Source organism: Dromiciops gliroides, chromosome 3 (genome assembly GCF_019393635.1).
Source record: "Dromiciops gliroides isolate mDroGli1 chromosome 3, mDroGli1.pri, whole genome shotgun sequence".
Lineage (NCBI taxonomy): Eukaryota > Metazoa > Chordata > Mammalia > Microbiotheria > Microbiotheriidae > Dromiciops > Dromiciops gliroides.
Window position 1 is genome coordinate 334,322,347 of NC_057863.1, and position 24,266 is coordinate 334,346,612.

Consider the following 24,266-nt stretch of genomic DNA (forward strand, 5'->3'; position numbering starts at 1 on the left):
GAAGGAGGGATAGAATTTGGAACTCAAAACTTTAAATAAAAATGTTTATTATTACCAAAAAACAAAACAAAAAATGTTTATTATTATTTTAAAAAGAGACTAGGTTTACAAATATAACCCTTTTCATCACTGAGTAGCAGCTGATGAAATTGTTCACATAGTTAAAAAATGGACTAGTGATTTATACCACAAGATGGTACTTAAGTTGAATTTTAGCAAAAAAAAAAAACCCAATATTTTAGTATTTTAAATAATTAAATTTTCTTAAAAATTTTTTTTGAATCTGTAAATTTGTTGAACACTGAGAAACAATAGTTAATTCATGGCATTTTACGATGATTACAGACATAAGCATGTGTGCATGCATACATACACAAATGTATTGCTGTATATATGAACACAAGGAACATTTTTCTGCCAGGACCTGGTCTTGTCTGTTTATTCACTTTCTGGCCAATGGTGAAAAGTCTGTATTCTGGCTTTAGAAAGGTCAGAATCTGGCTGATTCATACTCTGAGATTTAGAGACTATTAAAGTGAGAGGGGCCCTTATTTATGATCTAATCCAGATCCTTCTTTTTCTTTGGGTGAAACTCTAATTAGTTGTGTGGTTGTACCATGTGATACTAATAATGTATATTTCACTTTTATTTTTTTTAATTCATAAAAGTATTTTATTATTTTTATGTTACTTGTAAAGATAGTTTTCAACATTTGTTTTCATACAATTTTTAGTTTCAAAATTTTCTCCTACCCCCCCTTTCCTCCCCCAAATGGAAAGCAATCTGGTACAGGTTATATACGTACAATCACATTAAACATATTTCTCCAATTTTTTTTTTTTTTTGCAGGGCAATAAGGGTTAAGTGACTTGTCCAGGGTCACACAGCTAGTTAAGTGTTAAGTGTCTGAGCATAAATTTGAACTCTAGTCCTCCTGAATCCAGGGCCGGTGCTTTATCCACTGCGCCACCTAGCTGCCTCCAAATTAAGCTTTCAAATGTTATTTCTAAGGTTTTAGCATCTCATGCTTAAAACTGAATTAAGAGTTTTGGAAACAGACATTTTATATATATTATACACACATGCATATACAACATATATTTTATATAAATATATATGTGTAAATACAAGGTGGGGTAGGGTTATACTTCATTCTCAAAGAGTATCATGACACTGGGGTGATGTCATGATTTTCACTGAATTGGATTTAAGGGAGGGAGGGCTGTGAAAGGTCATCAATCTCACTCTCTCCTCTGGAGCCATCTAGGTCCAGTGACAAGATATATATATCAGGGACAACTGGTCGTGGCCCCAGATGTTTAAAGGCAATTGGGGTTAAGTGACTTGCCCAGGATCATACAGGTAGCAAGTATCTGAAGTGAGATTTGAATTCTGGTCCTCCCAATTTCAGGACCAGTGCTCTATCCACTGTACCACCTAGCTGCTCCAAATACAAGGGAAATAGTTTTGGGAGTCACACGACAATTTATTGAGCACCTAGTATGTACCAGATGCTGCTAAAATCCAAGGACACTAAGGCAAAAAACTGTGCCTGCTCTCCAGAGGTTCACAGTTAATGGGAGAATGTGTCAAGATAATGGAACTTAGGGGTTCACCGGGAGATTGATCTGGGCTGATTGAGCTGGGGAAGAGCGACTAACTGGCATACTGGGATTGTAAGCACATTGGCTGGTACTTAGGGGTACTTAAAGAATTTGAATGACACTAGCCGATCAGCCTGAGGAACCTCCCATTTCTGGGAGGGGAGCATGAAGCAGGAAGCAGACGCTGGGGGAAGGGTTCTTCCTCTTTGGCTGTGAGACATCGGAGTGGTGGCAGAGAACTTCGAAAGTGGAAGATTAGCAAGGCTAGGATTGCCAGGTTATAAGAAATCTGTTTTTAATCATTCTTTTTCTTTTATTATCTTTCAATAAACCCTTAAACCTAAACTCGTTTATCAGTGATTTTAGTCAGTTTTCCCCAAAAACTGGGGGGGACAGATTAGAACCCACATTTAGAATTTTAAATTATATGAGACAACAAGGCAGCATATTTGTACAAACAGGATAAATCCAGGGTAAATTGGAAATAACCTCTGAGAAAAGGCTCTAGAATTGAGGTTTTCTGGCCAAAGATGGCTCTCCAGCTGAGATGGAACAGAAGCCAGGAGGCAGAGATGAGGGGAGAGAGAGTTCCAGGTGGGGAGACTACCAGTGAAAGTGCCAGGGGTAGGGAGATGGAGTGTCACATGCAAGGAAAAGCAAGAAGGCCAATGCCCATGGATCCCAGATTATGTATGCCAAGTGTCAGATATATATTATAAGTTTTTTGTGGGTCACTGGTAATTTTTGAGTACTGTGTCCCAATCCCACTTTCCCCATAAACCTTGTGGTTGTTATGGTGCTTTCTGGGAACACACATGCTGTGTTAGAGTAGAACTGACTTTTTGTTAGTCTCTGAGGAAGAAGTTCGGATGAGATCCTCTGCACAGGGTTTGTCCCACCATGGGAGACAGCACTGTGTAGCTGGAAATCAGTGTGTAGCAAGGCAAGTGTAGAGCTGTAGGCACCTGGAAGAAGGTCTGGGACTGGATGGAATGGATCCTCAGAAAGGTGGCATCAGTATAGCACTTTATAATTATTATCTCATTTGATCCTCACAACAACCACGGGAGGTAGAGGCTATTAATTTTATCCTCATTTTACAACAATCAAAGGTCAAGTGACTTGCCCAGGGTCACAAACCTACTAAGTGCTTGAGGCTGGATTTGAACTCAGGTCTTCCTGACTCAGGCCCAGACCTCTATTTGCTGCACCAAGACACTGTGGGAAGTCCTCCAGGGTAAGCAGGCAAAATGATTGCTGTGTAGTGTGGGTGGCCTGAAAGAGGGAGGGGGAGCAGTATCCTGCTGGGAGAACTAGGAAAGACTTCAAGCAGAAGGTGTTTGTGACCACACTCTTGAAGGAACTCAGGGATTCCAGGAGGTGTATTTGAGATCCAGCTAATCAGATACTTAGATGTCTAATGACAAACAAGCACACGCCACGTTTGCCTCTTTGGGCAAAGAAAGCAAAATCACATCCAACATCAGGACTGTATACAGAATCACAAAACAGTCCATCTAGGAGGTGAAGCCACAGTTCAAAGAGCAATTTAGATCCTAGGACACAGAACTGCAAAGAACCTTAGAAACCATCTAGTCCAGTTTCTTCTTTTTCCTTATGGGGAAACTGAGGCTCAGGAAAATGAAATTACTTTCCTGAAGTCTTTTATATAGAAATCATCAAAGAAAATTTTATTGAATGTATGTAATATATAATCTTTTTGTACCATCATATTAGTATCTTCAGGAATACCTTTAAGTAAAACACAGCAATACATGTGTATAAAACATGTATGAATGTTTTTACATAGAATAATACTGTTTGCTTAAGGAAACACCTGTTGGTTCTAAAAAACAAACAAAAAAAATTTATAGCTGTAAAAAGTTTTACCAAAACCTCCAATAAACTTCTTATCTCTGTAATGCAAATGGAAAAACAGATGAAAAGAGGTTAATATTTCTCTAGAAAAACAAAAACCACAGCTGAGAAAGTGGAAATGATATTAAAAAGTCATTTAAAATATTATCTACTTAGAATCCTACCCGTATCTGTTTTTTTCATCCCCATTCTGAATCGTATCTGCTTTCCACACAAGAGCTTGGAAAGACATTTAGCATTCCAGTGTAGGGCTGGCCAATCAAAAACCATGTTGCAGAAGACTGCCGGTTGTCGCAAAGACATTATAATTTCTCTTGCTTTTTCTGGAGTAAAAGGTTTGACAAGCTCACCTAGAGAAACAAATCACTTTAGGTTAATAAATGTGTAAAATGGCCATTTCCTAAAAACTGGAAAAGGCAAATTAAGTGATAACACTTCAGAGTACTAAGAATTTTTCTACTGAATTGCAACTGGATGACATACTGATATACAGATGATGGAGCTGACCTACTATTCTGGAAAGCAATTTGGAATTAAGCTAATAAAGAGACCAAAATGTCCATACCCTCTCATCTAGAGGTCCTGGGTCCTCACTTAGCCCAGGGAAGTCAAAGACAAGAGAAAGATCCTTTACATATCAAAGTATTCATAAACGCACTTTCTGTGATATCCAAGAACTGGAAAAACTAAGTTCTTATTGCCCAAGGAACGGTTAAAGAAACTGTGGTACAAACATGTACTGGAATACTACTACACTTGTAAAAAATGATGACTATATAAGGAATGAAGAGAAGCATGGGAAGACTGATATGAAGTAATTCAGAGAGTGAAGCCAGTCAGTACGTTTTAATAAACATGTACTATGTTACACTGTGCTAAGTGCTGGGGACATGAAGAAAGGGAATGGTCCCTGTTCTCCTGGAGCTCACACTCTAATTAGTACACAGACCCAGGGAAACAATAAACATGGCTACAATTATATAAATATAAAGAATAAAATTAAATGAATACTATGTGATTATGACAAAAATGGGTTCTGGTTGAAAAGTGCAGCCTCCTCCTTTCTTTTTTTTAATGTTCTACTATATTTTTACTTATTTTATCAAATATTTCCTAATGACATTTTAATCTGGTTCTGCTGCAGCCCCAAGTATGATACCTCTGCCTTATAACATACCTCATACAACTGTTCCAAACCTTAGCTTACTCCTTTCTTTCTGGAAGTGGTGAAACTGCAGTTGAGGCATCCTGAACAGACTGTCAGACTGGTTGATAGGCTAGTTATTCTTGCCAACCCTCTCCCGTAACACCTACCTTTTTCTTTTAAATAATAAACATTTATTTATAGTTTTGAATTCCAAATTTTATCCCTCCCCCCCTCGTAGTTAGCAATCAGATATGGGTTATACATGTGCAATTATGTAAAGCATTACCATATTAGGAATTTTGTACAAGAAAACCTGAATAAAAGAAAAAAAATGAAAGAAAGTGAAAAATAGCATGCTTCAGTTCAATCAATATCAGTTCTTTCTTTGAGGTGGACAGTATGCTTCATCAATGGTCCTTTAGGACTGTCTTGGATCATTGTATTGCTGAGAATAGTCAAGTCATTCATAGTTCTTCATCAAACAATACTGCTGTCTCTTTGTACAATGTTCTCCTGGTTCTGCTCACTTCACTATACATCAGTTCATACAAGCCTTTCCAGGCCTTTCTGAAATCATCCTGCTCGTCATTTCTTATACCACAATAATATTCCATCTCCACCATATACTACAGCCTGTTTAGCCATCTCCCAATTGATGGGCATTCCTTTGATTACAAATTCTTAGCCACCACAGAAAGAATTGCTATAAATATTTTTGTACATGTGGGTCTTTTTCTCTTTTGGGGGATATCTTTTGTATATAAACCTAGCAGTGGTATTGCTGGATCAAAGGGTATGCACAGTTCTATAGTCCTTTGGGCATAGTTCCAAATTGCTCTCCAGAATGGTTGGATCTTTTCACAATTTTCCCACATCCCCTCCAACATCCATTTCCTTTTTTGTTATATTTGCCACTTAGTTGTGAGGTGTTACCTCAGAGTTGTTTTAATTTGCATTTCTCTGATCAATAGCAACCTAGAGCATTTTTTCATGATTATAGATAGCTTTGATTTCTTTGCCTGAAAACTGCCTGTTCATATCCTTAGACCATTTATTAATTGGGGAATAACTTGTATTTTTATAAATTTGACTCAGTTCTCTATATAATTGAGAAATAAGGCTTTTATTAGAGATACTTGTTTCAAAAAGTCTTACCCAGTTTGCTGCTTCCCTTGTAATCTTGGTTACATTAGTTTTGTTTGCTGACATCTCTTTTTAAAAAATCTTTGTTACAAGGGATGGCTCACGGGGTAAGGAGCTGGGTAGGATATATTCAAAGGAATATGATGTATGTAAAGTCAAATTACTGATAAAAATTAGATTTCACACAGGAATTGCAATTGATTTTGTTCTTTTATTATTTTGCACACAAATATCAGTATCCTTCACAAAACCTAGTGGAATATTTAAATATTTGTTTAACTGTGTTTTTTTTCTTCCATATTAAAGGCTTTTAGGTTTAGCAAGTATTCATGATTTTCAATATACTAAATATACCTTAGATCCAATTATACAAATAAAAGCCTATCTAAATTGGGTAAAGTTAGAGTTTTATGATTAGTGATCTTAAATATGTAAATATTCTAGAAATACAAATAGAAATATGTACTTTGTATCTGTTGCTGTGACTGGTTTTAACTCCCCAGAATAAGATGCCACTGCCATGATAATCTCATTTCTAAACTCACCACCAAGCAAATAACTCAAGCCTTGATTTACACCACCTCCATCAGCCTCTTCTATCCCCAGATTGATGGGCTGGAAGAACTCCTCCCAATGGCTTCCTTTACAGGGGGCAGAAACAGGACTCAGCCCACTCCATTTTGCACTGTTCTGCCTGGTTTCAAATCCAGAGAACAAGGGCGTCTTGCCTCCCTCCCCACTCCCACCCTGTCTCCCTTTCCTTCCTCTCTTTGTAAATTCCTTGAGAGGGTTGATTTTCTTTTTAATAACCGTATCCCCTGTGCTTAGCAGTGTTTGGAACACAGGAGATGCTTAATAAATGTTTATTGGAATGGATAAGGAAATTACCTTGTAACAATGGAGGTTGGTGGTCATGTCAACAACAACAAAAAAAAGCACTAGTTTTGGAGTTAGGAAGACGGATTCAAATACTCCTCAGAAACCTGTGTGATCCTGGGCAACTTGCCTCGGTTTCCTTAACTGTAAAATGAGAAGGCTGGACCTGATGACTTACAGGTTTTCTTCTACATCTAAATCTATGATCCTATCAGTCAGAAGAAACACAATTTGATAATCGTATTTGTGAAAGATTCAACTTTTTCCTATTATAATTAACTTCATAGGGAGAAAAGATATTTTAAAATTTCCACCTTCAAACATTTGGAAGATTAAAGCTATATCCAAGTGCAGTATGCTGAGAAGAGGATAAAGACTGGAATATGGGACCTTAACTGTTCTTTTGTGTGTGTGTGTGAGGCAATTGGGGTTAAGTCACTTGCCCAAGGTCACATAGCTAGCAAGTGTCAAGTGTCTGAGGCCACATTTGAATTCAGGTCCTCCTGAATCCAGGGCCAGTGCTCTATCCACTGCGCCACCTAGCTGCCCCGACCTTAACTGTTCTAATCTCCAATATCCTTGAGAAATCTGGAATCTGAAGACACAATTCTAAGTATTTAAAAGAAATTACAAATACTTCTTGCATGTTTTTCATTTATACATCTTTCTTTTATTATTGAATTTTCCCATATGAAATGGAAAATATGATTTTTAAAGAAACAAATGCTATTGTGATTTAAGTTATAGTGATGCCTTTTATTAACTTTTTAAAAAAGAGAACTCCTTTTATATGAAAATATTTGAAAAGTAGGGACTTAGAATCCTTTGCATCTAAGTAGAAGGTAGGCTGCAAAATTGCTCTTTCTGGGAAGGCACTGCTATAGATACCTCAAACCTAAATTCAGGTTCAATTCTCATTATTCTAGAAATACGACTGACTAATTCAGCATGGTACTTACTAAAGGATGCAGGAAGGCACTGTTTACAAATACCTGTGGATGGGTGTGTGTGTATGTGTGTGTGTGTGTGTGTGTGTGTGAGAGAGAGAGAGAGAGAGAGAGAGAGAGAGAGAGAGAGAGAAAACCTTTCTCTGGTTGTTCCCTATCTCTGAAATTCCCCACCTTCTTATCTCTGCTTCCAGGCCTCCTTCAAGTCTCAGCTCAAATCCTGCCTTCTATAAGAGACCCTTCCCAGTCTCCCTCAATGTCAGTGCCTTCCCTCTTGAGGGTGCCTCCCATTTACTCTGCATATATGTATATGTATCATTTGTACATATCTATTTACATGTTTCTCCCATTAGAATGTGAGCCTTAGGGTCTTTCTTTGGCATCTCCAGTGCTTAGAAGTGTGCTTGTTGGCACACAGTAAGTACTCAACACTTATTGACTTTCAGAGCAAGTCCAGAGAAATCTTATAAATGAAGTTGAAATGAGATAGCTACAAAAGGAGAGTGCTAAAAGGATAACACCACTGTGGCAGTTAGGTGGCGAAGTGGATAGAGGGCAAGGCCTGGAGACAAAAGACTATCTTCCTGAGTTTAAAGCTAGCCTCAGACTCTTACTATGTGACCCTGGGCAAGTCACTTAACCCTGTTTGCCTCAGTTCCTCATGTGTAAAATGAGCTGGAGAAGGAATGGGAAACCATTCCAGAATCTGCCAAGAAAACCCCAAATGGGGTCACGAAGAGTTGGCCACAACTAAAACAAATGGACAACAAAAAGGATAACTGTATTTCAGTTATGAAATCAGTTATACAGTAGCCACAGATTGTGTGTGTACACACACACACACACACACACACACACACACACACACACACACACACACACAGACCTTTCATTCCTTTTTAGAAGCAATGAAATCACATCACAGGTCAGGTCTCCTCTATTTCTTTTCTTTTCTTTTTTTTTTTTGCGGGGCAGTGGGGGTTAAGTGACTTGCCCACCGTTACACAGCCAGTAAGTGTCAAGTGTCTGAGGCCGGATTTGAACTCAGGAACTCCTGAATCCAGGGCCGGTGCTCCATCCACTGCGTCACCTAGCCGCCCCCCAGGTCTCCTCTATTTCTATCCTGTTTCAAGGGCCAAGGAATGGCCACATTTCATTTTTTCATGAAATTTAAATATATGTCAACAATTTAAGAAACATATTTTCTCTGAAAAACCACCTGACTTCACATATGGAATCCTCTTATACTACTTTTAGGTACAGACGTAGTAGCAGTATTACTGGTTCAAAGGGCATGAAGTTTTATAGCCCTTTAGGTATAGTCCCCACTTGTTCTTCAGAGTGGTTGGATCAGTTCACAAGTCTACCAACAGTGTATTAGTGTTCCATTTTTCCACCTGCCCTTCAGCATGTGATTTTCCCTTTCTGTTATTTTAGTCAACCTAATGGGTTGAGGTGGTGCCAGAGTTGTTTTAATTTTTATTTCTCTAATTATTAGGTAGAACTTTTTTCTAATGACTATTAATAGCTTGGATTTTTCCTCTAAAAACTGCAGATTTACATCCTTTGATCATTTACCAACTGTGGAATGGCTCTTATAAATTTGACTCATTTCCCTATATATTTTAGAAATGAGGTTTTTATGAAAGAAACCTACTGCAAAGACTTTCCCCCCCAGTCTCTTGTTTTTCTTCTAACTTTTGCTGTACTGGTTTTCTCTGTGGAAAAACTTTTATGTATTTTTAAAAGACAAAAAATTGAAAAAGAGAAAAAAGCAGTACAACACTATATAACCAATTAATACACTGAAAAAGTACAAAAACATGTGTAACGTATACACCCAATTTCATGACAGGGTAGCTTTGAGGTATTTTCTAATCTCTCTTCATTCAAGTCCTGCTTGCTCTTTATAATTTTGTTACATTCTGGTTTTGGTTTTTTTTTGGTGTGTCATTCTTTCGACTTACATTGTTGCAGTCATTGTGTATGTTTCTTGGCACTTTATATTCATCACACATCTTTTCTTACGGGCCAGTAATACCCTATTACATTCGCATACCACATTTTGTTTAGCCATTCCCCAAGCGAGGGCATCTAGTTTGTTTTTAATTCTTTGCTATTACAAAAAGAGTTGCTTTAAATATTTTGGTGTTTATAGAGATTTTCTTCTTATGGCTTCCTTGGGGTATTAACCAACTAATAGAATCTCTGGGTCAAAGGGTACGGACATTTTAGTTATTTTCTTTGAATAATTCCAAACCGGATTCCCAAATGGTTCTACTATTTCACAGCTCCACCAACAATGTGCCCATTATCCCGAGACCCCTCCAACATTCATTATTGCCATTTCTGTCATCTTTGCCAATCTGCAGGGTCTGAGGTGAAACTTCCATGTCGTATTGATATTCATTTCCTGTATTATTTGTGATTTAGAGTTTCTTTCCACACATACGTTTTTAACAGAGCAACATGACATTTTCAGTGTCAGCCCTTCAATTCAAACTAACATTTATTAAGTGACCATTTACCATGTGTAAGTTAACTGGGGATACAGAAATGAAACAATCCCTGCCCTTAAGGTGCTTATAACTAGGTGCATATATGTACATAACAAGGCAATTTGAGGAGGAAAAGAGCATAAACCTGCAAGAAATATTTACTGAATGTCTGTATGCCTTTCTCTGTATTAGACGGTATGAGGGATACAGGGGCAAAAAATGTTCCTCAAGAAGGCTACAATACAACTGTATTGCCATGAGCCTCACACAAAAGCATTAAGGGATCAGGATGGAGGTAGGGAAGAACATTCAAATGATCATATGATAAAAGATGAACTGGATCTCAGATGTCATCATCATCTTGTCCATCCTCCTCTTCTCCTGCCCAGTTCTTAATTTTCCCAAACAGGAAAAGACTGTTCAGGGAGCAGTCAGAAAGGTAATAAGTAGCAGAACCAGGATATGAACTCACGTCCCCTAAATGTAAATTCTGAGCTCTTTACACCATCACCTACCTCTCAATCAAGGCAGAGGAAATATCATGCTCAAGGGCAGAGGCACAGCGGGGGACAATAAAGCAATTACATAATCTCGAAAGTCAAAAAGGTCATCTGGTCCAAGACTTTTAAAACATTTTCCATTCAAGACCCTTTTTTGCCTGAGAAAATTTTACACGACCCAGGGTATATAGGTATACATGGCCTTTTACTGTTGTCAAATTTTTTGTGACCCACACATTCAGTTATGGGACCCCATATGGGGTTGTGACCCAAAGTTTAAGAAGCAAAGATCCAGTCCAATATACACCTGACTGTGATTCCCCTGCAGAACATCCTGACAACCAGCCAACCATCTTCTGCTTTTAACCTTCTGGAAGTTACTGCCCCCTAGAGCCCACTCATTATACTTTGAGAAAATGGACAGTTGTCAGAAAGCCTTTCCTGTCATTAAGGCTCAATCTGTCTACAACTTCCACCCACCCCCTCCTAAGTCTGCTCTCTGGGGCCATGCAGAAGACATCTAAATCCTTTCCCACTGACAGCCCTTCAAATGTACTGAGAAAAGCAAAAGACAGCCCCTGCTCTCCAGGAGTTCTCAATCTAATGAGAGACACAATATGCAAACAACTGGACAAACATGCTTTATAAAGGCTACATTAGAAACAATAAACATAGAGAAGGCAGTAGAACTGAGAAGAATTGGGAAAGACTTCCTGTTAAAAATGGGACTTTAGCTCAGATCTGATGGAAGCCAGAGAAGTCAGAAGGCAGAGATGAGGAAGGAGAGCATGCCAGGGATGGGGTCCAGCTGGTGAAAATGCCCAGGACAGAGATGGAGTGTCTCATTCAAGGAACAGCAAAGAAGCCAGTGTTACTGGATCTCAGAATCAGGGAGTGGGGGAAGAGAGGATGTGAGGTGTAAGAAGGTTAGAAAGGTTGGGGGCAAGGTTAGATACTGAAGGGTTTTGAAATGCTCAAAGGATTTTTGTATTTCATCCTGCTGATGGGGGAACCATGGGAATTTATTGAGTAGGGGGCAGTACATGGCTAGACCTATGCTTTAGGAAAATCACTTTGGTGGCTGAATGGATGGACCAGAGTAGGAAGAGACTTGTGGCAGGCAGATTAACCGATAGCCTGTTGCAACAGTGGAGGAATGAGATGAGGGCCTGCACCAGGGTGATGGTAGTCAGAGGTGAAAAGGGGGTATATGTGGAGGATATTACAGAGATCAAAACAAGAGTTGTTGGCAAAACCCTGGATGGTGAGGAGGGGTGAGAGAGATTAAGGACTCAAGGATGAAACCCAAATTGTGAGCTTGGGAGACTAGGAGGATAGCTGTGCCCTCAACAGTAATTAAGGAAGTGTGGAATAGGGAGGATTTCGGAGAAAAGACAATGAATTCCGTTTTTGGACATGCTGAGTTTAAGATGTCTACAAGACATCCAGTTTGATGTCTAATAGGCAGTTAGAGATGTTAGATTAGAGGTCAGCAGAGAAATTCGGGTTGGATAAGCAGATCTGAGAATCATGAGCAGAGAAGATAACTGAAACTATGGGATGCCTATAAGAGGCTCAGAATTTAGGTCTGAAAGAGATCTTAGATGCCATCTAGTGCAATCCCCTCATTTTTATGAAAAAACCACTTTATCTTATACATGAAGAAGAGTAAGAGAGTGAAACACAGTTTATGGCAATCCTGGGAACTAGGACCCAGGTCTCCTGACTTCTAGTTCGATGATCCTTCCATTGTTTCATAGTATATGTTAGAAAGAACCATTCTCTTTTCACATTTCCTTTCTTAGAATGTTTTCTTCCTCTCCAGTGGCTTCTGGCATCATAAATGTGAGCTTTAAAAACCCTATGGCTGATTCTGAGGCTACCACTGCAGGTTCCATGTATCCCTTAATGGGTAATTGCAGCGAGCCTCCCAGTAAGCCACGCCATTTCAGCAGGCCCTGATGAGTCAAGAAAGGTTAAAACTGGTCACTACAGAATGGAGCAGTGAGAGACACTATGGTATATAGTGCAGGGCTTCTTAAACTTTTTCCACTTGAAACTCTTTTTTGCCAGAGAAGTTTTTACTCGACCCCAAGTATATAAAAATAGGTATACAAATCATCAAACATTTATTGCCAAATTTTTACAACCCCCACATTCAGTTACAGGATGCCATATAGGGCCACGACCCACAGTTTAAGAATAAGAAGCTTTGGTATGGTGGAAGGTGCACCAGAGTGAGGAGACCTGAGTTCACTATCTTTGACACTTACTAGACAAGTCACTTAATCTCCCTAAGACTCAGTTTTTCCATCTGTAAAGGGAAATGGTTATATCAGTTTCCTCACTTATAAAATGAGGTATGTGGACTAGACTGTTCTAATATTTGTACTATCCGCTTCACAGAGCTGCCGTATAGTGCTTTGTAAATCCTAAAGCACTCTCAAAAAATGAGTTATATATGATCCTATCCTAAAAGGGTAATGTGCAAAAGACCATAAATAAATAAGCTCTTGGGACTCTACTTCAACATATCATATGATCTTCTTGTTCAAGATTCCTATAAATGTTACTTCCTATCATCTCGGGGTAGATACACAACAGACAGTATAGAGGAACTATGCCAGTTTGGACATCTCTAGAAGCTAGAAATGTCCTGGATATTAGATTAATGTTAAAATAAATAAAACTTTCTGGAAGACTTGTCCGGAGCACAGTATTAATATTTTTCTTTCAATAAGAATAACCCTGATCTCTGATGCAACTCTAAGAAACAAACTGACTACTAGTGGGGATCAAAGGCCTGATTTGAATTTTATAAATTTTAAAGCAGGTCTCAAACTCAAATAGAAAAGAATTCCTGCTGATCACATATTAACTTGGAAAAGCACAAATTGATATTCTCTATGTTGTATTGTGTTTTTATTTGGTTAAACATTTCCCAATTACGTTTTAATTTGGTCCTGAGTTTGACACCTCTTCTTTAAAGTGCTGTATTTGTGAAAATATGCCTAACAACTTACTTCCATGACTAAAAGGTAAGAAAAATGGAGAATTGGTGCCTACCTGAGTAGAGTTTTTAAAAAACTGTTTAGCTCAAGTGTCAGAGAGATGCCCAGAGGTTTTCAATGGACCTAAAATGATTATCTCATTTGCAGAATTCATTTACAATTGTATGCACACGTAAATAGACAAATGGTCAACAGAGGGCACTATATAAAGATGTTCCACTAGAATGTAAACTCTAGGAAAACCCATGGTTTTCTCTTCATTTTTGTTGCCATTACCGAGCACAATCACATAGTAGGCGCTTAAAAAATGCTTGGGCTCACTGCTCTCCATATAATGTCACATAGCTAAAAGGAATAGTAACAGTCAATGAGGTTTAGCTTACAGAGTGTTGAAAATGTAATCAGGAAGACTTGGGTTCCAATCCTGCTACATACAGATGAATAGATTTGGCAGCAATACAGCTCTGGGTAGTCATTTAATCTCCCTACTCATTTTCCTCACCTCTAAAATGCAAATAATAAGGATGTCCTGAAGGTCAAATTAGATGTATTCGAATTGGAGGAAAACACAGAGATCATCTAGCCCAACAACTACCCATATCTTCCTACTGTCCAATTCTGATTACATCTCACTGCACAACTAAAAAAAACTTCAAAGGTTCCCCATTACCCAGTAAATCAAATCCAAACACTTTAGCTTAGCATTTAAGGTCAGCCACAAAACGGCTCCAAACTAACTCTCCTAACCTTATCTCAGACTTCCCTTATACTAAGCCAAACCTTCTTCTAGCCGTTCTTGACTTGGTTGCTCATGTTAGTTCCTATACCAGGAATAACCTCATCCCAAGCTCTGCTTATCCAGTTCAAATGCCACTTTCTTCTTTTATCTCTCATTATAGATTTAGCTTTCCTTCTTCACAGATTGCCTGGACCTCTGTACTTCTTCTATGCAAACTTAACTATACTTAAGCTATTTCTGTATCCCCTCTGCTGGTGTGCTGGAATTAATAGGTGGTTTAAAAAAAAAAAAAAAAAGAGGGAGATTTTTGTTTGCAAAAGTTGATCACATGTGAGTGGAACAAAACCCTAGTATTTTTTACAACATAGTGAAACAAGCATATTTACAGAAATCATGCCCATAAGTAAAATAACAAAATCAGCTGCTTGTGGGATAATTTGTTTTTCAGTAGTTTAATCAGCAATGTACTGCTTCATTAAATTAATGAAATTGGAGTTTCCTATAAAAAAGAATTCAATACTACATAGCATTAATTCAATAGCCCTGGGATACATCAGGTTATCCCATGCCAGGAAATCTGCTCATGGTTTTTAAAAACTCTGAAGCAACAATAGCCTTTAAAAGGAAGGAGACTACATTAAGATCTAAAATGGTGCAATATTTTCCTTTTAGGTGATTTTGAAACTGCTTTTAAAAACCCAGAACAGCAGTATAGATGCTATCACAATAGTCCTTTCTTTCTCTTAAGTGCTGCACTTTATTCAGCCAATTTTCCACAGCCTCAGTTACAACTACTGTCAATTTCTGGGACAGAGAGACCATGGAAAGTAAATTTCTTTTTTTCTGTGACTTTTGTTACTGCAAAATGCAAGGCGAGTTGAAGCCTGGTGTTACGCTTTTCCACATTTACTGATGCTCTTGCTTCAGTTAATACCTGGGTCAGATTTGTACCTAAGAAGAATTCTTAAATCAACAAACATTTATTAAGAGCTGACTATGGGCCAGGTACTTAGCTAAGAGTAGTAAAAATAAATATGAAAATAATAACAAATTCAGTTTTCTGAATACTCTATACTGCATGACAAAGGCAAAAACCCTGACATCAAAAGCAATTCTGTATTTCTCATAGTAGGTATAATTCTAGAAGAAAAAACATGCTATAGTTATTAAAGCAAAAATTGTAGCTTTTCGTAAGGCTCAACAATACCTGAAATCTGTGTGGTACTTTAGAATTTTAAATTGTTTTCCCCTTTATTACCTTGTTTCTCAAAACAACTCTGAAAAGGCTGTCAGGAGAGGAGTTACTGCTCCACAGGTAACATAAAAAACCTGAGATACAGAATGATTATGTAACCTGCCTAAGGTCATACAGCTATTGAAGGTAAAAGTAGAGACTAGTCTGGAACCCAGATTCCTTAGTTCTTGTTCATTTAGTATTAGTTCGATAAATATTAAGCTCATATTATGCACAATGCAGGACACTAGGTGCTAGAAAAGGAGAGTCACAAACCTTAACGCATACAGATAATACAAATTAGAACAAATAATTAGGAAAGCAAATAATGTAATATGAAAAAACATGAAAGAGAAATCACTTCTAGCTTCAATTCTAGCTTTGGGAGGTGGGAAAAAAGGCATCAGGGGAAGTTACATGTTATATGTTAGAACAGTGGCCCTCAACTGATAGGGAGGTTTACATGAATTTTGGATTTGATTTATATATTTTACTTACCCAGCATGAGGCAAAAAAAAAAAAATTCTTTTCTGAGTAGACCTGTGATTTCAGGTTTAAAGGGTTGTGGCACTGACATAAGAGATAGTAGAGTATTGGACATATTGGGAAAATAATAGTCGTTGGGATGGAGCACTAGAGGAAAAGGAACAGTGTAAGACAAGGCAGGTAACCACCAGTTACCTATATGGGGAAAAAATTTTATTACATAATTGTTTATAGTATCCAAGTACCAGAAGGTGCCCATCAGCTGGGGAATGACTGAACTGTGGTAATAATAAATGTAATGGAATATATTCTATCATTAGAAATGACAAGTATGAAGAATCCAGAGAAAGTGGGAAAGATTTGTATAAATTGATGGAGAGGGAAGCAAGTAGAACCAGGATAAGAATTTATACAAAAATACAACAATGTAAAGGAAATCAATACTGAAAGATTTCAGGACCCTGATACATACATGTTTCCCTCCTTTCAGCAGAAAGGTGGTGACTATTGTGAGACAATAATGGGTTTTGGAACTCCCAAAGGCCCCAGCTAGAGGGGATTAATTTGGATTGATTGGATTGACTCACTTGAAGTTGACTTGATTGAAACCACACCTACCTGAGATGCTGGCTCTCAGGGGGTGTAGGCTCTGACCTCAACACGGGACCACCCTGAAATCCAGTGAACCAATGGATTTGGGTCATGCTAGCCAATTAGCTTGAAGCAGTGTGTAAAGACTGCCTCTCTTCTGGATGCAGGAGCTTCCACTTGCAGTTTGGAATAGGCTGGTGGAGGAGGAATTGAGGAAGAACCAGGCCAGGCTGGAACTCTAGGCTAGATAGGCCTTTCCTTAACTTTCTGACCCAGGTGGTTCTTTTTTTAAATTATATTTTAATAAATGCTTAATGCCCAAAACTGGTGCTAAAGCTTCTAGTTTATAAGTAGCAAATGTATTAGAAACCCCAGCTAATTTTCCCTACACTTGGGACAGGAACAAGGTGACCACATTTAGTTTTATACACTATCACAGCAGGAAATACTCTTAGGCATGTCCAATGAATGTGCTGCTTAGTTTTGATTGATTAGGCTTATTTATTACAGAGAAGGGTTTGGGGTTTTTTTTGTTTTTTTTTTGAGCAGTGGCAGTCATTGAGAAATGACAGTGATGTAAAATAATAAAAATGGTTTAATAAAACTTTTTTTGTTTAAAAGATGGGTCGACCAGGATCTTATGAAATATACAACAAATTTCAGATGAATATTATACCTAAATAACAGTGACACCATTTTAAAAAATAAGTAGAAAATAAAGAGCGTACCTTACAGATGTATGGTTACAGGAAGAATTCTTACCTAACAAGATATAGGAGTGATCATAAAAGATGAAAATAGGTAATTTTGATTATATAAAATTAAAAAGCTCTTTGCAAGAACAAAATCACTGCAAAAGAATTATCAAGTGAGAAGAACCTTTATTTGAAATATCTCTGCTAAGAGTGATATCCAAAATATATATAGAATTGATGATTTTTATAACACTAAATGTTCACTGGGGGGCAGCTAGGTGGTACAGTGGATAAAATACCAGCCCTGGATTCAGGAGGACCCAAGTTCAAATCTGACCTCAGACACTTGACACTTACTAGCTGTGTGACCCTGGCAAGTCACTTAACCGTCATTGCCCTGCCCAAAAAAATGTTCACTGGTCCTTTTTTATATCACCAAAATTTGCCCCCAGTATCATCCCCTAACCCCTGAAAAAGTGAAAATAATTGCAAATGTACTAAACCCATGGACTAGCATCACACTTCAGCAGAGGCAGATTTGGGGGTTAATTTCCAATTCTAATGGTCTCTTCTTAGACCTATACCTTCTTGATCTCACTGCTACATGTGACACTATGACCATAACCTCCTCTTAGATAAGCTTTCCACTTGGAGTTTTCTTGACATTACTAGCATCTTCCTAATTTTTCTCCTACCCAATTGTTTCTTCTCAATAACCTTTGCTGGATCACCATCTGTATCATGCGACCAATTGTAGTTGTTCCCCAGGGCTCTGTCCTGAACCATCTTCTCTCCATTTGGTACCTCCATCAGTTCCCAAGGGTTTATTATCTCCATGCAGATGACTCACAAATCTACATATCTAGTCCCAGTCTCTCCCCTAGAACTCAGAACCGCATCTTTGACTGCTTATTGGATATTTCAAATTAGATGTCCCAGAAACAACTCACAGTCAACAAGTCCAAAACAACACTCATTATCTTTGCCCCCAAGGTCAGCCTGTTCCCAAACTTCCCCTCATTTCTGTTGAAAACATCATCATTCCTACAATCTCCCAGGTTCATAACCTTGGAATTATTCTCAGCTCTTCACTCTTTGCCTCACATATCCAATCAGTTGTCAAATTTTAGTAGCCAAATAGGTTAACTTCCTTGAGAATTCCTATATGTGTTTCTTCCTGGGGGGTAGGGGGAGAGGTCTTTCCTGCAGCTGGAATAGCTCCTTTTCTATAAAACTACAACTGCTTCCCTGACCCCTATTTGTTACTAAGCTGTAGAATGTACAGAGATGTGGCTATAGAACAATAAAAAACCCCACCTTACAACAGTACAGTGCTTTTCAAAGGACTTTCATATATATTATCTTTTTAAAATTCACACATCAAAGGTTTATTTAAGGCAGGTTCATTAAGCCCCATAAGGCATTTCAGAAAACTGAGTCCAAAAGGATAAGTGACTTATGTGGGCAACATCATTCAGTGGTAGAATTAAGATTATGACTCCGAATTCCTATCCTAGTACTCATATTACACATACTCTGGTCAAAACTATTTAAAAATTACTACGATGCTTTAATCTCTAATATTGCAAATACAGGTATATATATGACATATAACATGAGTAAACAAAAGCTCTTTGAGGGTCCTTAATAATTTTTAAGAATATAGGGGGGGTGGCTAGGTGGTGCAGTGGATAAAGCACCGGCCCTGGATTCAGGAGTACCTGAGTTCAAATCCGGCCTCAGACACTTGACACTTACTAGCTGTGTGACCCTGGGCAAGTCACTTAACCCCCATTGCCCCGCAAAAACAAACAAACAAAAAAAAGAATATAAAGAGGTCCTGATAGCAAAAAGTTTGAGAATCACTGGAGTAGATGACCTTATGCCCTTCAACCTTAGTTAAGAGTAAAATAGGCAGAACCAGAATAAGTTATGACAGCAACATTATAAAGAAAAATAACTTGGACAGACTTTAGAACTCTGATCAAAGCAAAAACCAACCATGTCTCCAGAGGACCAATAATGAAGAAAGCTACCTACCTTCTCAAAGAGAGGTAATGGACTTAAAATAAAGAATGAGACATAAATGCTTAGACATGGCTAATAGGGGAATTTGTTTCCTTGACTATGTATATGAGACTTCTTGAAAGCTGTTCAAGTCAGGGAGAGAATAAATGCTTTGTTAATCAGAAAAAAATGACAAAATTTAAGAAATGAATCCTATGTCACAAACACTAATACTAAATACTTAACTACAACAATAATACTTTATATAGTGCTTTAAGGCCTGCCAAGTGCTTTCTTCAGGACAATTCTGCAAGATAAGTGGCATAAGCCTTATTCTCCCCATTGCACAGATGAGGAAACTAAAGCTCAGAGACTAGGAGAACTGCATATACGTTCACATCTAATATCACAGTTGGTAATAACATCTAACCCAAGAGTCTTTATAATGAGAAGATTCAGGCCCAAGCGCAGGCTCTAGAACTTACTGGTATGACCACAGATAAGTTACTGCCTCTCTGGGCTTCATTCCATCAAATAAGGTGAGAAAGTTTTTGTCTTTGTATTTTCTGCATCTGGAATAATGCCTGGCACATACCAAGGTCTTAATTCTTACTGACAAAAATGAAACAGTCCCAGTGTTATGAAAAAATTTTTACTTCCTTTTATTAATCTTCATTCTTTGGAGTATAAGACCATTTCTCCTAGTTAAGTTGCTGAGCTGATAGAAACCTGTTACATTTCTGAGATAAGTCAAAAGGGCGTTTGGGCTTCCCAAAGTAATTTAACTTGCTTTATTTGTGGAAGGATCCCCCTAGCTCTAAATAAAGAAGTCCCCTCGATTAAGCCACTGTAAACTTAACTTTTAATAGGTAACTAAGTCTGTCTAGAGGTCTGTGTGACCTAAGAGATTATGAGACTCTTAAGTCAAAAATCACATCTGTCTAATATAATTTTTCCTCTATAAAATCTTCATTAGAATCTTAATCTTTGTTCAGGGTTATTTTTCTGATCCTGGAATCTGTGCTCAAGCAAAATTAAAAACCTAGGTTTTGGGGCAGCTAGATGGCACAGTGGATAAAGCACCAGCCCCTGGATTCAGGACCACCTGAGTTCAAATCCGGTCTTAGACACTTGACACTTACTAGCTGTGTGACTCTGGGCAAGTCACTTAACCCTCATTGCCCCGCACAGACGAACAAACAAAAAAACCTTAGGTTTTAACTTCTAGAATTTCTGAGTTTCGATAGTTATTTAGCAGCAATTACCTACGACATGAACTTAATGGGAACATTTTTACTGTAACATCTGTAATTTTTACTGTAACTATCAAATTTACATTCAATTGGAGGGCAAGAGGAATACAAAATATACACAAGATATAATAAATCCCAAGGTAATTTGTGGAAAGAGAGGGAATTGACACTTGGAAGAATCAGGGAATGTTTCAAGCAGGAGCAGGAACCAGAGATGAACCTAGAAAGATGAGTATTCTGAGAAGCAGAGCTGAACAGGTACATTTTAGGCCTGGGGGATGACCTGTGCAAATGCACTGAATTCAGATAGTAGTCCAGAATGTCTAGAAAAAGACAATGAAGGGTAATATGATTAAGTTAGGAAGGAAGGATGGATTCAGAATATGGAGAGCCTTGAACCATGGGCAAAGGAATTTATATTTTATCTCAGGCAATTTGGAGCTATTGAATGCTTTCTGAAGACTTGCATCTTGGGAAGAATAAACAATCCACTTGTCAGTCTCTTTCCCCCTTCCAAACCACCCAGGAACAGAAGTGATTTTTAAGACACTACATTGTTACACCCATGCTTAAAACCATAAACAGTTCTTTATTCCCTAATATAATTAAATCTAAATTCTTTTTGCTGGCACTCAGGGTCTTCTAGAAACTCCTCAAATCTCGGTTTCCAGGCTTGTCAGCAAATCCTCAACTTCACTGCTGTTTACAAGACAGCCTTGAAATTTACCAATAGTTGTGTCTTTGTTGACACCACTGTCTAATCCCCCGACACCCCCCCCCCCCCAGTGCCTTACTCTCAGATCACTTATTCTGATATCTAGGTATATGTGTGTATGTATACACCCCCTCCATACACGCACACACACACAAAATTCTCGTGTGTACCAAATTATTTACACAGTATCCCCTACCAGAATGTGGTCTCTTCGAGGACAAAGACTGTTTTTCAATCAGTCAATAAGCATTTATTAAGGGCCTGCTAAGTACCAAGCACGAGGTATGCACAAAGAGTGAAACGATTCCTACTGGAAATGAGTTTATATTCTAACTGAGGAGTCAAGTACACGTAAAAAGAATAAAAGGCATAAAATTGACAAAGGTTATACCAAAAGTCTCCGTGCAATTTTAAGTTTTAGTAGTTTAAAACTGTAGAGACTTTTGAAACACCTTGTATATACAGATGTTTATTAACTTTATATATAAAATGTCATTAAGTAAAGGGTTATAATCATAGCTAATAGCTAACATTTTTATAGCACCTACCCTAGACACTATGTTAAGTGCTTTACAATTATTATCTCATTTCATCCTCACAACATTCCTTAGGAGGTAGGGGCTACTGTCGCCCCCATTTTACAAATGAGAAGGAAACTGAGGCAAACAGGGGTCAAGTGACTTGTCCAGGGTCACACAGCTTGTAAGTGTCTGAAGCCACACGTGAACTCTGGTTTTCCTGACTCCAGGCCCTGCGCTCTATCCCCTTTGTAGTGCAGGTAGTTTGGGAAAGAAGTTACTCCAGTCAGGGAAAGGTTCCCTGCAGACAGTGGGTACCCGAGTTGCACCTTAAAGCAAAGGGATTCTGAGGCGGAGGAGGTAAAGAGGTATTTGCAGGTGTTCGGGGTAGCCCAGGACAAAGGCACGGAGACGGGAGACGAAACTTGGCAGAGTACCTGGAACACAGTAAGAGCTTAATAATAAATAAATGCTGTTGCCAGTAACCCGCAGATGAGGTCCTGACTGCAAATGGCCCAGAGGTATATGCTTTATTCGCCATGCGAGAACTCTTTCATTAAAGAAAAATCGCGCCGTTACGGAAAACACGATTCTCATTCGCCTCGACGTCATGGGAGTCGAGGACTAAGGGGCACTCACGAGACACTCATGGAGGGAGCAAAAGGGCCGGCACCCGCACCACTGGGAAGGAGGCGGAGGCCCGGGGTCAGGCTGCCGCCCCGTTCTTTCCCCTCCTTAGATGCTTCTCCTACCCATTCCTTAGGGTCCCAGGTCTCCTAGGGGGCCCCGACCTAGCCTCGCACCTACCTTCTCCGCCACCGACACTGTCCCCGGCCTGACCACCTCCCGCCACGGCCGCCATTGACCTAGTCTTGCCGCGGGACACTCAGAAAGAACGAGACCACCGAGGGATCGTTACCCAAGATGCCCCGGAAGCGTCCAAACGCTCAGAACTGGCCACGTGACACCTCCCCGTGCCGCTACGGGCTCGACGTAGCTCACGTGACCCGATAGCCCCCGTCCACCCGGCTGTGGGCGGAGCCAGGACCTCGTGGGGTTGTTTGTTTTTCTTCCCCTTAAGCTGAAGCCCTGGACACGTGGGTTTTGTTTGCGTTCCCTTCCCTAGCTCCCCAGGACGGACGGTCCTTCCTCTTTCTGGTCTAATGCTGCCTCTGCACTCTCCCTTTGCTTCAAACTTCTCGTTTTCTATTCCCTTTCCATTTCTAGTTCTGGCTGCATTCAGGAGGGTCCGTGCTTGAGTTTTTGGGGAAGGCCAGGGGAAGAGGAAGCGGCCGCATGATCTCCCTGAGGCTCCTGGCTAGCCCGCACGCCTTCGTGATTTCTCGGGCTGGCCGCCCTTTGTCTCCTGGCTCGGATGTCCCGGCGGTTTAAATGCAGGCCTGGGAACGCAAAGTTCAGACAAGCTGTGCTTCTTTATTTGTGGTGTGACTCATTTGGCTTTCCTGATAGGTCAGGTCATCCGACCTAGGTTACCTACAAACAAGCGTCAGGTTTGAGTTTGCATATCCAAACAGATGAGCTGGACGTTACACACAATTTCCTTTTTGTTTACCAGGTAACTTTATCGAGAGCCTCCATAGGTCAAAAGTCAATAAATATCGATTGCCTCGAATACAAAGAAAATGTTTCCTGTCCTTGAGGAATTTATAATCGCGTTGGACAAAATACGTGGAAAAAAATAAGGCTATGATAAGTAATGAATAATAAGCATAATGGACAGCTGATTATTACAGGAATTCAGAGAAGGAAAGAATAATTTCGTTTTGAGGGTGGAAAACAAAAAAGAAAACTAGGAGGAACAGGATATTGTTATGTAAAAGTCATTTTGTTGTCTTTGTTTCCTTCCCCTCCCACCCGCCCCCCCATCCAGCTTTTTAGCTCCCTTTGAAGCTTTGTCTTCCCTCGTTAGTCATGGACTAACAGTCTTTTTGCTGGTATTTCCACACCCGACCCCGACCTCCAGCTGTTAGCACAGTGCCCGACATGTAGTAAACGCTTAATAAATGTTGACCTGACTGCACCTTTTTAGGATTACATGAATCTAATAAACAAATACCAACATAAATGGACTAAGATTCCGGGGTAACCTAGGTTCGAGTCCCAGTTCTGCCGCCAGCTAGTGTTCCTTCTCTGGAACTCAGGTTCCTCAACTTGGATACGAGGGGTTGAAGAGCCTAAAGATGATCCTAGTCTGTCTAACCTGGATCCCTGATCCTAGATGACCTAATGTCCCTTCCAGTCCCGTGATTCCATTAATTTACAAACAACTCGAAGCCACTTGGCTGAGCTGTTCACGAAACACATGACGCACGCCCCGGCACTTCCTCCAACAGTGGCCCCGAGCGCGGGTTGCCCAACTGGCAAGTAGCCTGGAGGAGCTTTCCGGCCGGGTCCAGAGTGCA

The 24,266-nt window shown here is 39.3% G+C and overlaps 1 protein-coding gene across 5 annotated transcripts in view; it reads right to left on the bottom strand.

Annotated features, from left to right (window-relative positions):
• HSPBAP1 (HSPB1 associated protein 1) overlaps positions 1-23,137 on the bottom strand; it is a 51,352-nt gene extending 28,215 nt beyond the window's left edge. Inside the window, exons 1-2 of one of the 5 annotated variants that reach the window (XM_043999003.1) lie at positions 22,651-23,137; positions 3,648-3,833 (exon numbers count right to left, since the gene is read on the bottom strand). In XM_043999003.1, the coding sequence (XP_043854938.1) occupies positions 3,648-3,833; positions 22,651-22,705 (241 nt within the window). In that variant the 5' untranslated portion in view covers positions 22,706-23,137. Of the gene's footprint in view, positions 1-3,647; positions 3,834-22,650 lie in introns of those variants that run through there. The other 4 variants (XM_043999002.1, XM_043999004.1, XM_043999005.1 and 1 more) reach the window with 4 other exon arrangements.
• Positions 23,138-24,266: the final 1,129 nt, after the last annotated feature.